The sequence below is a fragment of the Dreissena polymorpha genome, chromosome 8 (genome assembly GCF_020536995.1).
Source record: "Dreissena polymorpha isolate Duluth1 chromosome 8, UMN_Dpol_1.0, whole genome shotgun sequence".
Classification (NCBI taxonomy): domain Eukaryota; kingdom Metazoa; phylum Mollusca; class Bivalvia; order Myida; family Dreissenidae; genus Dreissena; species Dreissena polymorpha.
In genome coordinates, this window is record NC_068362.1 from 65,462,976 (window position 1) to 65,481,356 (window position 18,381).

The 18,381-nt window shown below is 32.7% G+C and overlaps 1 protein-coding gene across 6 annotated transcripts in view; it reads right to left on the reverse strand.

Annotated features, from left to right (window-relative positions):
• Nucleotides 1-18,381, reverse strand: part of LOC127842801 (ubiquitin carboxyl-terminal hydrolase 15-like) — a 240,426-nt gene that overhangs the window by 38,541 nt on the left and 183,504 nt on the right. The window contains exons 1-3 of one of the 6 annotated variants that reach the window (XM_052372524.1): nt 12,563-13,054; nt 11,163-12,060; nt 10,223-10,240 (exon numbers count right to left, since the gene is read on the reverse strand). In XM_052372524.1, coding sequence (XP_052228484.1) covers nt 10,223-10,240; nt 11,163-12,035 — 891 coding nt within the window. In that variant the 5' untranslated portion in view covers nt 12,036-12,060; nt 12,563-13,054. Of the gene's footprint in view, nt 1-10,222; nt 10,241-11,162; nt 12,061-12,325; nt 13,055-18,381 lie in introns of those variants that run through there. The other 5 variants (XM_052372526.1, XM_052372521.1, XM_052372522.1 and 2 more) reach the window with 5 other exon arrangements.

Sequence of the window (18,381 nt, forward strand, 5' to 3'; positions counted from 1 at the left end):
CATCACGCGAAGTATCCGTATTTATAGGCGCGTTCTTCGAACAAACCTGTTTTAGTGGTTTGTCGGGCATTGCTATTTGATTCGATTATTAACAGTATCGAGATTCATCGCGCTCATGCTTAATACAATAGTCAATATGGTGGAATAATTATTGTTTAATTAATCTAAAATAATATTTATCATTGTATTGTTGAAAACACATTAATAATCTATTATTGACATATCTTAATTATATTGCTGAATATCTTCATTTAACATATTTCTATTCTAAAGAAAATTCCAGGTCACCTAGTTCACGGATAGAGTCTTTATTATATAACGATTATTTTACTGGCTGCGAACTCCGGTGATGAACTGTATTAAACTCTGACTTTCACACACTTGCCGCGAATTGACCCGAAACCTCGCGGGTTGAAATGCAATGCATTAAAGTGAGGCCTCGCTTCCACTGCTCTTTATACTTTTACATGTTAACATGTTGACATGAATATGGAAGTAAGTACTAAATATGAGAACATAGCCTTTAGTATAAACGCTTTTGCGCTGGTAATTCTCTGAAAATAAAAGGTGCACGCACAAACTGTATTTATGTCGAGAATTGATTGTGAAACTGTTCTATCTATTGAGCCTTATCATTAGAGATAAAATTGTTTCATGCAGTATCACAGTGTTACAAAGACGCGGATATGTTTCCAATGTTTTGGTGTTATACTCAAATCAGCCAATGGAATAAATGAAGTGTATTCATTCGTACCTAGCCGCGGGAAATTTTATTTGAATATTATTGGACACTTACAAAGGTCAGGTCAGGTGAAAAGCTGGCTTAATACAGCACGCCGAAAAAGGTCAGAGACATGCCTCTTTTACTAAAAAAAACCCTGAAGTCTGTAGGCCAGTTTTAGACATTGAAATGAACAGTTTTTATTTTTTCCCCAAATATATCTCTTTCGCGCTCGATTTTCCCCTTTTACCCAGCGTCCAGCGTCTTCCCCTTTTTCTAAAAAAAAACCCTGTAGAAGTGTATTGAAACGATACATTTATTTCGGCTAACCGAATTTTCATTGTAAAAGAACATTCCCCGAAAAAGTAATCATGCTTTAAAATGAAAATCTCAAAAAATTCATTAAAAGGATAACAGGCATAAGTTCTTATGAAGGGCAGTAAATTTGCTTGTTAGTTAGTTAGTCAGTAATACACTTACGTTTGTTTATGTACCAATATTACTTTTTTCTCAAAAGTATCAAAGTGGTTTTATAAGCTGACACTAAGTTAATTTACATACGAAATACAAAATGTATACGATAATGAATCTTTATCAGTATTCAAGGAATAAACCCTTAATCAACCCTAATCCTTCCATTAGGCAATCACAATATATGCATCAACATTCGATAATCAACTCGCATTTTCATAACTGGTAAGAACGTTTACTCCACTTTACGTAACAGGTGTTTATGCAAAAAGCACACTAGCTATATCCATGTTACAAATTTCATTAGTCTTTTACAATTTTGGAAAACAATTTATGCATGAATGTTTTGTGTTTTAAATTCCATGTTTAGTATCCTTAAATATATGCCTATTTGTCATTGTAGATAAGCACGATGATGAAGATCCTGTTCACCAAGACTTTGTGTGTCCATGCAAGTGATAAATGTCCTAGGCAAGTGTGTACTAAAATTACATCCAGCAATTGGTATGAACATATTAATATGCGATTCAAGAACACGTGCTTTAGTCTGCACAGATACTATATCAATTTAACCAAATATAACATAATTGGATTCATAATTTATTGTGTATTATTCGATCTAATTTATTTTAATATGAACATATTAAATAAACACGCTATTTAAGTTTCATCTATTGTTTTTTTAACAAAGATATTTTATGCTAAAATATAATATTATCTGTCTATTATGTATTGTCTTTTTTAAATGTCTTCATTCAATGTCATAAACACAAAGGCCATGAAAGAACTTAAGTTATAATGTATTATTATTATGTTGTTTTTCAGACTTGACAAGCATGAGTCCAAAGATTTTAAGGAGCGAAGCTGTAAAACGTACTTGAAAACTATCGAAAGACACATACGGTGTTGTTATGCAGAACGTTAAATAGTACAACCGCAGTGACAAGCAGGAAGTCTGCTTCATTCAGTGGTGTTTACGGGAAGATTGTTTCTCAAAAACTGTATAAACAAACCATTTTGTGCATAATCAAAACAAAGTGTATGTATTAACATAAGTGTGTATTTATGGTTTTTGTGTCCATGTTGTCACTAGTATTGATTAGATGCATATGAAATCTGGTTAGGCATGTAAATAAAGCAGTGGTTTCATTACAAATAACAATATACACCCAACGATGTTTGTTGTGGTATATTAAATTGTCTTTAGTTTCCAATATCATGCCCATATGGATTTCTTTAGTATATCTTAACTAAACGCTACACGTATAATAACATTACAATATAATGAGCATACAAATATTACATGTTTAGTACACTAGTAATTCAGTATCAACTCCATAAAGAAGTACGGCAGTATTCTGTCAATTTATGAAATTGCAAATCTTGCTATACAAATATATAAAAGCACCAATAAACTCTTAACAAATTATCATAATCAAATGGCTTGACGTTGTGTTTTACTATACCAACAAATATATTAAATTGTACTGATACATGTACACAATTTCAAATGAAATCTGGATATTTGAAATGAAATACTCTCAAATACTTAATGAAATTACTCAACAGCCACAGTCTGAAGGGGACTGCATAATCTTATTACAAATGCACCAAGTAATGAACATGAAATGTTGTTTGCTTTATTGAATTGCCAAATATATATTGTATATTTTTTACTTTGAATTTTGTCTTTCACTGCTTTACTTGCAGAATTAGGTAATCCAACCGAACAGTTTTTTTAGTTTGTCAATACTGGCTGTTATCCCACAGAATACACATATAACTATATACTGACATATAACACATGTGTGTTTTTTGTTTGTTTTTTTCACTTCCAAAATTAACATATATTCATTAAAAGAGCTGATAGTACGGATAATCTTGCAAGTAATAAGTTTATTGTCCCTCATGAGTCACTCATCAGGAATGGAATTAATCCAGCGATTTGCCTCGTGCCCACGTTTGTTTTATTTGTCGATTAATAACTGTTACTGAAAATAATTGTCGTCCCATCTGAAATCACGTTTGTATAACCATGTCTTCCATAGTACGAATTCTTACCCTTGATCTTTACAACAATGTGGTATACAACCCCCTGCGTTGATTTTTATTCCATATGAACCCCCACCGTTTTTAACCTCTACTTCATACCATCCAGTGGAATGAGTCACTTCGCATAGCAGCTGCACTTTCGACATTGACAGCGGCTCAGGTTGATTTCCTTTAACCAAACTTAAGGACACCTCAATCTTTACATTCTCATTGCAGTTACCATAGATATAAACATGTGTAAGAACGATATTTTCCTCAACATCGAAGGCAATGGCATCATTTCTGTCCATCCTATAACCCCACCCATTTCAGCGATCCTTGAACCTAAGCACCGATATACCTTTGACAGGACGACGTTCGAAACTTTGAAAACAAGAACTGGACCCAGGATTAGAATCATCTGTAATGAACTGGAATGAAGACGAGGGTGTCAAGTTTTAATTGAAATTAAATGAAAATCTATTATAACAATATTGAAACAGCTGTAACACGTAACATGCATACTTTAACATTCAAGAATCACAGCGACATAGAGGTAGTCTTTATACTATTATTAAACGATATTATTTAGGTATATGCATAGTGCAGTACAGCTTTTTCGAACGATGATATTGACAGAATATATATATATATATATATATATATATATATATATATATATATATATATATATATATATATATATATATATATTGCAACAGCCAGCCTCAGTTTGTGTGACAAAAATTACTTCAAACTTTAGAACTATGAACTTTGATTCCTCTAAACATTTTCTAAAATTAAAGCTTAGTTACATGAAGAACAATACAATTTCGTATCTTATTTTGATATCAAAAACCTTACTGGCTGATATCAACTTGAATGCATTTGTTTTTGTATATTTTATTATTTCTAGCGATTGTAAATGCAAATGAAATATATAAATAATATCAATGAAAGTTCCATTAACAACAAACTAAAACTAGAGTTGAATCCAAACAACTAGCTCACCATGTTAGGATTTTAAACAAAAGCATGAACTGATTGGATTTAAAATCGGATTATGGACGATCATATATTTTATTTTTTGACTTCGTTTTTGACATTCAAATTTAGGAATCAACACTGATACAGAACACAGACAAGATGTATCTAGGATGGTCATACTTGTAAATAAACACACTGATGGTATGATTATTGGCATTTTCCCATTACACAGTCATCATTTCAGTCTCAGGACACGTTCGTCTTTGAAGTGAAGTTAAATGAAGTTCACATTATTAATTGCATGCGTGCAGGTCACATTATTAATTGAATGCGTGCATGTGTGAACAGTTTTATCAATGGATGTTTGTTTTGCAAAAAATATAGAGCGATGCAGAGAATTTCTTTGTACGATAATCATGATTGAAGAAGATTTTAATGTACCGCTTTTTACACTTTTGATAAAGTGCAGATGCCAGATTGTACTGAAATGCAATTTGCAACGCTGAACCCGTTATATAAAAGCAATAGCATATCCAACGCGAATTCATTTGTTTAGAAATTCTAATAAAACTTTGCGAATGTCGGTGTTGATACGAATTCAAAATGAGCAATGAGCTTGCAAAGTATGCGGTTGTGATAAATGAAACGGTTTCCTGTTTTGCTGTCTTATGCATTCAGAAGAAGATGAGTGCATGTTTGCAACTGACAAATATGATATATTGTTACATGCAGTTATGCTCCTTCGATTGCCTTAGTTTCATTAATTGTGGAACAACTTGCGGTATTTTGGCATATGATTTGTATGGTGATTTCCGCGGAGTTCTTTCTGAAATACCTGTTAACTCTGCCTTGTTCTTCTTGAATGATTGGAGATTTTATGAGTACATTCGTTTACCGACCCTGGGTGCCATATAGCTGAGAGTTTGATCATTGCAAGTGTCCCGTATAATAATATTGTGAAAGTTAGTCATTAAGAATATGTGAAAGATTGATAACAATGCTCACGGGGATCGAAAACAAAATAATACACATCTAGGAATTCAACCCAATGAATACTGTTACATATGTATCCTTAATATGAGAAGTATAAGAAATAAAAAACGGTTTTTAATACATATTTTGTGTTGAAAAGTCCCACTAGCAATACTAAGTGTGTGTATTATTATGTCTGTTTTAAAAGATTTGTCACTAAGTTATGCATGCCACTTTTCCAGTGTCAACGTACTTTGGCCCCCTGTGACTTCTTTGTGATCACACCTCTTCAATTTCTTTAAATTACAAGTATTTACAATAGGTTTACTGGTACCTCAGTACGTATACTTTTTCATTTGTAGTTATTATTTCCATTTGTTTGTGAACAACAACGTAAACGGTATTGAAGATATTACAAAATCACAAACATATTATATTGATGTAGAGTATTTTTTCGGAAGTTCAAGAATCATACCTGCTTTCAGTCTATTAAGGTTCATGTAGAGGCTTCATTTTGAAAAATATGGGACCCCAAGCATTGAACTCAAATTTGACTAAAGGAAGAGTGCCACATTGAAAATGTATACATATAAGCTTTAAAGGATGTTTTTCCTTCAAACTGCTACCAATTTTGTACATCAACGTATCATACCATCCACAAAATCAATCAAAATACAAAGCGATTTTAACACTAAACACTGAATCATGTTTATTTCACGTATTTCGGCGGAAAATTATATAACTAGTGAATAATATCGACATTGACGAGGGCAAGTTACGCTTAAATAGTAAAAAAAGTTTAAATATCTAGAAATATCAAAACTCGAACACATGTCATTTCATCACCATGGGGGCAGCCATTTGTAAAATCATAACATAGAAAGAAACATGCTAAAAACTAACTCATCGCCTAATTGACATTCCAAACGGTTGACGATGACAAATGCATTGGATTGTAATCTTTTCGTTGATGTTTGCAAACTGCACGATCAGACCTCATAAACACTCAAAAGAATAACTATGTAAGAAGCATTTCACCAATGTTTACAATTGTTGTCGAATCACCATACTTATATTATTGCGCATAAAATAGTACGCTTACAGACTGACAGAAAGATCGATACGTAACTCCGTTAAATTCATCACGGTATACTATTCTATTGATAATATATAATAACACATCGCTTTAACAATCTAAAAGGAGAAATAATTGTTTTAAACAAAGTTTTTAATAACGAAAGTGAAAACAACGGAAGTTAGATGGATATTCTGTGAGATGCACTTCGGCTCCAGAAAAAACAATACAAATAAACTAAAAAAGACGTGTGGGGGACAATTTTCAGCTGGAAAATATTTGAAATAGGGTAAGTGATGATATCTCTACGTGGTCATTTCTGTTATTGAGTGCGATCTCTTGCTGATTAATGTTAATAGTTGTTTTACTAGTTGCGAACCAACTGTCAAAATATGTTTGTGTTTTCTCAGGGATGTGTATACACATACCCGGTTTTCTCACTACTGCACGTGGTTTCGACCGATTTGTTTTGCACGTTTTTCTACGGAGCACAGCGATGGCCACGCTTTCAAAATGGGTAGAAGTAATCGAAATATAAAATCAATCGGTTTGCCAATTTCTTTATAATTCTTTACAATTTTATATGTCGTCTGCAATCTATTTCAATTTTAGATGGTTTAAATTTGCAATTTGGTTGAGAGGTAAATAACAAAATTGTTAAGCCTTTGAAAAAGAATTGTGACTCTTACTATCCACCATACCTGGATTTTTAAAAAGTAGTTACGTTTTAGTTATTTTTAGAACTTTGTTTAGGAAATTTATCCAAAATAGGCAGTTGAATAAAAACTCATTTGTTGTTTTATGACAATAATTTTCTGTGAAATGTTGCTAACTTGACCTTGTATATGTATATAGCTTTGTATTTATTCAACTTAAGGTAGTGCATATCCTTCCTAACTTTAGATTGAGATTTTGTAAATTAGTGTAAAAATGTATTGGTTTTAAACCAAAATATGAATAAAGCACACAAATATTGAATGTCAAAAATGTGTTTATGTTATTCTATCCGTCTTTAGCTTTAAAATGAAATATAGTTTGACCATATTGTACCACATTGAATGAAGAAAAACCAAGGCGAATTTTTAATTAATTTTATCCCCCCCCCCCCCCCCATGAACCTTAAGACACAACTTAACTTTAAAACACATGTTGATTTAAATGTATTGAAATACACGATTCTACTATCATAGGTATGTTTTCTGTATATCAAGCTGATATTATCAGCAGCTAATTCCTACCTAGAATTATCCAGTGATGATTAAATCACGCGTGTCACCTATCACTCACAAGATGCGATTGACACATTTGAGGACACTTCATCCAAGGTCAATAAATTTAAATAAACTCTTGTTTACATCTATTGATTAAAATATGTTTAGTTTTGATAAATATGGTTTTTTGTTTTCGCAAATAGCACGAAACTAGACCTTGTCTGAAAAGTAACGTAACAATCCTTACTGCGAGTTCATGAAAATTGAGTCGTAACGTTATTATGAAGTTTTTCACTAGGTTTTATATTTTGGGGTCAGCGTGTCATTTGTATACTGCAAATCAATGAACGATTGAATATCCATGCACAGCATTAAATGCTGACTTGGCTAATAGCTTACAACCTTTATCTGAATATCACATGTTATAGAAAAGGACACCTTGATTTTATCATCCCGCTTTCTATAAATTAAATATCTAAAACACAGATACTATTTGAATTATCTTATGTTTAGGTCACCTCGTCACATGAATGATCGCATGTTGTAAAATCACCTGATATGCATATACAGGTTAAATGCTAGGACGTCAACAACACGTGTTTTGGGTTTTATCCGTGTTTATCTTGATAAAGTCTATTGACGAATGTTTACATCATTTATTTATCTCATACTAAGATAGTTGCAATATAGTTTGCCATTTCATCAGTCAAGTTACATATTCAATATAAAGCAATCTTCGGACTATGAGTTTTCATACTCTGCATTGATTGTAGGGCGTATGTAAACAGTACCAATTACAAAAAATGCCAGTAAATGTCTTAATAAGATCACACGTTTAATCATACCATAGTAAAACACCCAACGATCCTTAACAATATATGTGAATAAAGAAAGTGCATATGCATAATAAGGAAAACAGTTCTGAATAACCCTGCTAGTATTTCAAACTCAATTAAAAGTCAGTAAACAAGATTGATCACACATAACTTGGAGTCAATAAATATAAGTCTTCAAGTAATGATGTTGCACCTCTAGATTTACAATAAACTATTATTAATTATCTTGAAGTTCAAACTAGTCTTTATGACAAAGGTGATGATTGTGGTTTATATTGTGTTATTTTAATTTTTTGGAAGGTACTGTTCAGCAATTGATACCAATAAATCCATAATAAGCGCACCCCTAGGTGTAAAATAGTTTTCTTTTTAAATTCTATATATACTTATTTATTCAACATGTTTTAAAACAGCTGTTTATGTGTGCCATACATGTGTGTGTATTGTCTTTATATTATAACTCTATTGTGATATATACGTACATATGTGGTTCACAATTATTGTGCAAATTGCGATAATTTTGATATAAATGTACAATATTTTATATCTAAATGTCAAAGAATAATAAATTGTATCTTTTAAACATTCTTAACAACAAAGCAACCTGAACAATGTTTGTTTTCATTAGTCTCCGAGTGCAAATACCTTGATTTTCAATAAAAATTGTATACACAATTATGCAGCCGCCATTTTGGAAAAAAATGGCCGCCATGTTATTCTTTTTGGTGGCTAACGGGTTTTTTGGAAAATTACATATTAAGGTACATTCATGGAAAATTTGGTGCTTGCTTACAAGTTTGCAAGATTTTGCTGATAAATGAACCTAAATCCCCAAGCTAATGCATGCCAAATATCAAGTTTCTATCTTCAATAATGCAAAAGTTAGGGCCAACGTTAAAGTTTTTTTTTTCAGACGGACGGACAGACTGACATACACACATAAACACATACTGACGGACAGTTTAACTGCTATATGCCACCCTACCGGGGTCATAAAAAGTCTGATAAAGAGAGACAACTCAAAATCAAAATGTGCATTGTTACTGATTGTTCATAGTTAAATAGTTGTTTCAAAATCAATCTATTTTTTAGTTGTGGTGACCTTGACCTTGGAGATATTGACGTAATTTTTTTTGCGCAACACATCGTCCAATAATGGTGAATAAATGCGCCAAATGATTTTAAAATGTCACAATGAATGACATAGTAATGGCCCAGACAAGCTCATTTATGGCCATTTTTGACCTTCATACTCAAATTGTGACCTTGACCTTGGAAATATCGACGTGATTCTTTCGCGCGAGACACCGTCTAATGATGGTGAACAAATGTGCCAAATGATTTTAAAATGTCACAATGAAACACAAAGTAATGGCCCGGAAAAGCTCATTTATGGCCATTTTTGACCTTCAAACTCAAATTGTGACCTTGACCTTAGAGATATCGACGTAATTCTTTCGCGCGACACACCGTCTAATGATGGTAAACTAATGTGCCAACTAATTTTAAAATCTGACAATGAACGACAAAGTTATGGCCCGGACAAGCTCATTTATGGCCATTTTTGACCTTCAAACTCAAATTGTGAAATTGACCTTGGAGATATCGACGTATTTCTTTCGCGCGACACACCGTCTAATGATGGTGAACAATTGTGCCCAATGATTTGAAAATCTGACTATGAACGACAAAGTTATGGCCCGGACAAGCTTGTTCCGCCCCGCCAGCCCGCCCGCCGACATCGCCAATCTAATAACCAGTTTTTTCCTTCGGAAAACCTGGTTAATAAACGCACGCATTTTAAAACAATTATCGTTCGAAACGCAAAATTATGTTTATACAGCTTTAACTACAAGAGCTTTTTAAGATATGCTTCAAAAACTTATAATCAAGATAAAGATGGAGAATCGATACTTACCGATTCTTGCACATTGTTCTGAAAGTAAAGAAATGATAAACGTATATGACATTCAACAAAATAACGTTTTGCAATTGTCAAGCCCGCATCATTTAGCATTTACATGCCAATAGTCGTCCCATTCGGTATTTCATTAATATTTACGATCTTCTGTTACATAAACGCGAATCTTCATATTACTATATCAACCTTAAAACAAGGGTTAGGCAATCAGCCTTACTTCTATGTAGGTACAGATACAGTAGATCGGGAACCACAATAATTCAAATCGGCCGCAAATAACCCTGGTTTTAAAAGATACACATAATAGTGCGACAGACATTCATCTCAGCAATCCAAGCACGTAGCTAACAGTTTAAACCGCGGGTATCATTTTTGACATTGAATGCCCGATGATGTCATCACATTCTTTATTAACTCTCTTTAACAATTTATTATTATTAATTGCAAGGGCTTTGGTATTTATTTTCTTCTGTAAACAATGTAGTAACGACTGTTGAATTGAGTTGTGAATACAGCTTTTTTAATCAGCGAACTTGAACTTATTTTAATAGGTGAGAACTTTACTATCCAAGATAAATCCAGGCATTCCAACATAACACGTTGATATTCGCACCACTTTGCTACAAGATATTTACCGAATACACTGTAAGTGCAAAGAAAATCATATATGCATCCAAAGCATAACAAAATAACAAAAATATATATAATTAAACATGTGTATAAGTACTCACGCCTAAGTCTCTATCATGCCAGATGTGACAACTAAATTTAGAGAAGAAAGTCACAACGCCATTACATTTTCAATTCGTCGATATCTTTAAATCTTATTTACATTTTCTAAATGTCGATTCCATAGAATCTGAATTGGAACAATTTATATTGTCTGCGAAGAAAATCAATGTAAGTAAATTGGAACAATTAATATTGTTAACCTAACCTCTACTTCAAGTGTTGTTTCAGGTTCCATTTCACTTCCATCACAAGTCTCTTGAAGCGTTCCAAACTCGTGAATGTCATTTAGCAGTGTTCTGTCCAGTGATGAATTCTCCACAAAACCGAATTGAACGACGTGGTTGTCTAGCTTTGCTTGTCTTACAACTTCTTTTATTTCCGTTATTTCTTTATCTAGTCCCTTTGAAATTATAAATAGGTTGCGCTCATGATTGTTTCTTAATAATTCTTCAATCAGTTTTCGTTTCTGGTCAATACGGGCGTATGTGTCCTTACATTTGTCTGCAATATTTTGCAGTCTTTCGACGTTTGCGTCGCATTTACTTTTTCCAGCACTTTCTATTTTTGACTGCAACATGTTCAGCCTATCGTCGAGTCTCTTGCGATAAGACTTTATTGCATTCATGTACGTTTCTTTTAAATCGTCTACTGTTTTGATGTTTTCCGTGACACTTTCTTCTATCACTTGGATCTCTTCCTTTAATTCGTCAAAATGTGAAAGACGTTCGTTTGTCTGTTGTTCATTAAATGATATATCATGAAGGTCTATCACACTTTTGAGGCAAGATGAGTGGTTCAACCGCATACAGCGCCCACAAATAGGTGTATCATGGATTTCACAATAAAAGGAAACGTTTTCGGTGGTATGTGATGAGCATTTTTGCTCGTGGATGTCCGATTTTCGGACAACTGTTGCTACGGTATCTGAAAGTGTTTTATCCAACGAGAAGGTAATATGACCGGATGCTTTCGTATGGACAGTAAAGCAAGTGTCACAAAGTCGTAGACTACAGTTCTCACAAAATCCAAATACGGGCTTTATGAAACAAAATCCGCACACATCCGCATGGGTCGCCATGCTACGAGTACCTATCTTTAATTAACTGTAAATATAGCAAGTTGAGTGCGTTGACTTGAAATATATACGTGCCACTAGTCTTAGATAACAAGAAATATACAATTTGTGTACCAGTATTAAACAAATGTTCTCATAACACATATAGTCTGATAAAAACGAAAAAGCTTTAAAAATATACGAACATCATATCGTAATATAGATGGAATAAGTTGTTTTATGGCATATTGATAGTGTTAAAGTGACTTGGCCACGCGCCCAATACCTGTGCATTAAATAAGTATACTACTTACGAAAAGATCAATATCCGCCTCAACTATTTGTATTTTAACTTCTATGTTATAACAATTCAAAATAAAATGAACTTTCGATTTCAAATTTTCCACAAATTGGCAATAAAATACCTTTCACGGTATAGTCCAGACCGTTTGAAACATGTAGAACAGCAACTATGTAACATATCTATCAATGGTTTATCAACAGTCTAAATGATATAGGTACATTCCAGACTATTAAAACATGTTCAATACCAATCTCCACGAGAGTTGTCGTCCCATGCTCTCGCATATAATGGAATGAAACGGTCGTAAAAGAGATCGGTTCGATACGTGTGAATTTACTTCCGTCAACCACGAATGACCAAAAAATGAAAAGTTCTAAAATACCGTTTTTTTTACAATTATTAGTTTATATTGATTAAAATATCACGACTGGTATATGACATTACTTGAAAAAAGTTTTTAAGTCATCATATTATCAGTTTATTCGGTAATAAATTTTACTGGGTACAGGTACTAGGTATATAACTACAAGTTAACTATAAATAACGCCAGTAGACTGATCATCATCGTCACGTGGTAAACCCAAATGCAAATTGTGCATGCGTATTCAATTGTATATATATTACATAAAATCATCAATCTACTTGCGTTATTTATAGTGTGTATATCGTTATGTCCTATTTTCGCGATGTACTTTCGATTTCACAACGCACAAGTTTTCAATCTCTTGCACGACGGTCACATTACATTCACCTATGTGTTGGGCTCAGAACGGACTATTGTTATGAAAGCGTCTCATTCATGTCATGATCATTCCAAGCGTTCATCAGTGAGGTTACAGTATACTAAACAATCTCTTGCACGACGGTTACATTGCATTTACTGCATTAAAGAAAACCATCTCATACCATGATATCTTATATCAGTCTTAATTAATTATTATAAAATTGATATGTTTTTTATGTTAAGAAACCGACATACATAAATACGTCGAAGCAATGCCTAACGTCACTCAATAAAAAATATGTACAATTGTTTACATTTGTGAAGTGCGTGGAATGATTACATCTGTGTAAATGGGCAATAAAATAGTTCCAAATAGTTGCATTAAAACTCACAAGTTTTTGCACGATTTATCGTACATTTAAAAGTCATATTTCTTAATTAAATGCATGCGATCTTAAATATCCACCCAAATATACATTGTATGCGTTTGTTCGGTTTTAGCTATTTGGTAGACAAAATGGCGTGCTGAGCCTTATGCAGAGATGTATGTGAGAGCAAGGAACGACAACTCTGCGTGGAGATTGACAAGTTTTATTACCGAATATACTGAAAATAATTTTTTTTAAACGGTATTTTACAACATTTCTTTTTTTTCGTCATTCGTGATTGACGGTCCCTTTAACGTAATTGTTTAATATTATCTTGGTGTCGTAAAATGTAATACTTATTGAACAAAACATGAAATATGGCGAACTATTTAAACATAATTATGTTTTGCAATAATGTATGATGTCTACTTGTAATATTTGTTACATATATATATGCCTTCACTGTTGTCGTAAATCGGACATACCTGTAAAATCAATATCTATAAATACATAGCCAATCTCTTATCAAATATCAGTTTATAGTTTATGTTCCCAACAATTATCGTTGAGTAAAAATATTTGAAAAAATAAACACGAAAACGATTGTGGTTGTTCGTACATATATATATTGATGCTGTTTAAACAATAATTTAAAAAAAAGTTTCAGATTCGCAAATTTTCGTTGTAGTTGTGAGAAAACAGTTATACTGAAAGTGATATTATGGGCATCTAATAGTCTATAGATGTCTATCGCAACCGTTGTTTACTTTTGGTGGTTTCACTTCATATACACTTATATTTGTTAATGCAGCATAAACACACTAAACAATAACACGGAAAGAGAATAATAATGCATTTGAATATCAACCGTACTTTCGTTTGACAACTCATGCATGTACGATCTAAATTTAGTTTAAGTGCAGATTCGTTCATAAGACACAACGAAACAAATTTGTTTTACGGATAATTTCGGCTTAGAGAACTCGGTGGGTCACGTAAGAATATCGAATATAAAACATATTTTTATAAACAACTGGTAGCAAGATGAGTTGCAGATAATTGGTCAGTAACCATATTTTAACTAACTCTTTTGACCTGTTAATTCTTTTCAGGTCAATTTAACAGTGAAAAATGCCCATAATATCACTTGAACATTTACTTAAGCATCTTTTGACGATTTAAAAACCTGAACATTATAAAGCGTTGCGAGGCGAAACGATTGAATAATTTAGAGAGTTCTGTTGTTGTCGTTATATTTTTTGATACTACAAGGATTGATTATATAAAATATACAATACACCACACATTGCATGAGCACGGATTGCCAAGTGGTCTATACGATAAACTTTTACTCCAGGGGCCATGCAGCGGTTCGGTCCCAGTTGAGGGTTACCTTTGTTCTTGTTTAATTATATTCTTGTTTGTTTTTAATGGTGCTTTCTAGATCCAATGTTTACATTTACCAATATAAAGCATTTAATGTCAAATTCAATACATGCTAAAATCTGTGAAAAAGTCCCTTTAAAGGCCCTATAAAGGTGACGATTCGTAATTATTTACCGATTTTTAAATATTTTTTTCATATTTTATTTATAAAGGTTATCAAAAAACAATATATATATATGCTATTGGACATTACCATAAAAATGAGCAATACAACTTGTTTTGAGCTCAAAATACAGTGTCCTCCAAGTCAATTGTGTTTACAAACAATCAGTTTATTTACATCGCTGTTTACTCGAGAAAGTGAAAGTGACTCACGTCACCAAAAATATATCGTTGATTTTCAACGTTTTCCGGTATAACTCACAAAGTAGGTCTCTTCTAAATGGTTATAACGTTTGTAGTGAACTAATAAGTTACTTTCTGCTTGTAAAAAGTTGTTTAAAATAAAATTAAAATTGAATTTTCTTTCGGCTATTTTTAGCATACGTCACCGCTTTGAGGTTACACATCACGTTAGTTGCAAAGTTGCAAACATTTCTTCCAATTATATAACGGGCATATCTTCCATAATTCTTGACAACGTTGCACCTAAGCTGTGTTATTAGCATTTTTTATGCAAGAGTAACTGAAATCTTTAAAAATCAGACCAGTTTATATGCCTAAAAATTGGATTTGTCACCTGTATAGGGCCTTTAATCAAGTGAGATGTCTGACAGGGTTTGCGTCGGTATTTCTTGAGTATTTGAGATTCTGTGCTGTATACATAGCAGCAATCAAGCTGCCGTGGAGGGGTCATGAAACAAGTCAGCGATGACATTTTTCTATAAATGCTTTCCAAAGACTGTCGAATTGCCTTAAACAATAACACTTATTTACGCCCATGGGATTCAAGTTTCTTTTATCAAAATAGGATTGTAAAATACATGTTAAAAGTCTAACCAATATGTTCATTGTGAACAAACAATATGAATAAACAATACTGAAATGTTTGCTAAGCACGTTCTTGGAAAATAAATTACAGACCGTAAGATTAACTGACCTTTGTTTAAGTTCCAAGGAAGAGGACCGTAGACCCTATTCTTCGTAATATTACGAGCTTTAAATTAAACTCTGATGTAAAACTGACGATATACCGGGTAAATTCTTTGTTTTCGAGAATTCAGTGCATTGTTAAAAAAAGCGGCATTAACCTTTTGCGTAATGTTTTTATGAATTCATAATCACAATAGTACAAAGATGTAAATGAATAATGAAAAGTTATACTTAGCAATTTACAAAACCAAGGAATTGACACGTATACTGCCTTAGATTGATAAAAGCATACAATATATGAAATAAGATGTTCAACTACTTCACAGAGACTTACATAATGCCGAAAACAAACATCGTCACATTATATGGAAGAAAGCTCGGCTAAACTTTTAGATGTTGTATTTTTTACGATTTCCAAATAAATTGGATAATACAATTTTCAAAATCTCTATACAACAGTATTTCTTTAGTCACGCATAGTAAACGTAAAGTAAAAATAACCAAAATTCCACCATCACCCCCCCCCCCAAAAAAAAAAAATGTTTAAGGTAAGCACACAAAATATACGGTCGGTCAGAGGTTCGCGGAAACAAACAATTTCTTTACGTCTAAGGAGCTCACTTTCACTGGATAAAAGGAACGTCATTCTTCTTAAAGTCAAGTTCCATTGGCTATGGCGAATACATACGAGTAACACAATAATTTAATTAGAATTTATCACTCTAGACAACACACATACTACGCAGCATCAAAACGACTGCTTCTTTACCAATAAAACTACTTGCTTCCATTGCCGGACACAAACTATCACTTTTAATCGAATGGTTAAATCTACATGTACCTCTGCATGCATTGATGATTTTTACAAGTGCGTATACATTGAAATGTTATATTGGTTAAATAATATGACAAAAAATACCGCTATTAACAACTGTGTTTAATATATCACCGTAAAGTTACGATGCTATTTTTGCGAGTCGGTGAGAGATAATCAGTCAAAACATTAGAACTGTGCGGAAAATCGGGTTCTAACTGTGTAGTTTCGTTCTTTAAAATCGTTGTAGTTGCCGCCCTTACAAAATATATATAGGCAGTAAAAGTGAACAAATTCATTCGTTTTTTAAACTGAAAATATTACTCATCTCTAAAAAGATCAATACAAATTCATTAAAAGGCAAATAATGATGATATGCTATTTCTTACACGAAGATACCGATTTAGTAACAAACGCCATGTTTTGTTTTGTTTTCGAAATAACAAAAGTCATACCACTCTTATATCGTTCGTTGATTTTTTAGAGTTAGAGTAAGAATGATCATAACCAAACGCAGCATAATTAAATATCAACCGTGGCCCATGTTAAATTTTGAATAGAAAACGAACAAGAGCTTTCATTTTTTTCTTTTAGGCGCATAGTAACGTATATTGTGTTTGTACCCATAAAAAGAATACAGTGAATTATATAATGTCATTCAACGTGTACATTTTGCAGAGGCTGCATTCATATTAACAAGGAGTACACACAGTCAATTTCGCGCAATAAATACGCGCTTTAAAAAGATCAAATCTGTTTATGTGGATGGTGTTTTGTTTGGCGAAACGTAGTGAGATCTTGCTTTGATATGTTATCTGATCATCATTCGCTTTATGTATACTAGTAACCTCAAGTCATTTTTACACCGCAATATTTTTCCCTGCGGGCTCAATGTAACCTCAAGCTACGCACTTGTTGCGGTATCCGATCTATGACTTTGTTGATTGTTTCAGGACATTGCTGTTTCTTAACCATCTTTTGTTTTATTTAAACTGGTCGTTCATAATCATTACGTGAATATATATTCATATTTCCATTTACCCGGTCAAAAATAGATTTTGATTTTATATGTAAAATCATAATCAATATGTTTATTGTAAAACATATTCCAAATGAATGAATCTAGGTTGTAAAATTAACTTTACATCGTATATATTAAAGGCATATACGACTCATTAGCAAATATTATATTACTCAAAGATCTATCCATTATAAGTTAGTATATAGATATTTAAAAATGCATACACAATACAGTAGATCCACAGTTATCTAATACATGGGTAAATATTTGATTAGGTTCCATTCTTAATAAAAAAAATATTCAAAAACACAATTAGTATAGCAGTGTCGACAGACCGTTTATCAGTTAGGTACATGTCAGACGGACGTCAACCTAAGCTGGGCACGACCTAATGTGACCCAGATCGCGATTACAAAGGCTTATTTGACGCACTTCAAAAGCTGTGAAGAGAACACCGTTACGGACATAAATACTTGTTTGATAATATTATTTTATTTCAACTTAATTTAAATGATTTTTTTGACGTTGTTTCATTGTATAAAGTGATCATGAGCGGCTATTACATCACTTCCAAATCGCCAGTGACTTTATCAGAACATAAACTTTAAGAATTTCTATAAAATGTTTGGGTACATGTTTATATACTTAATTCTTCTTTCAT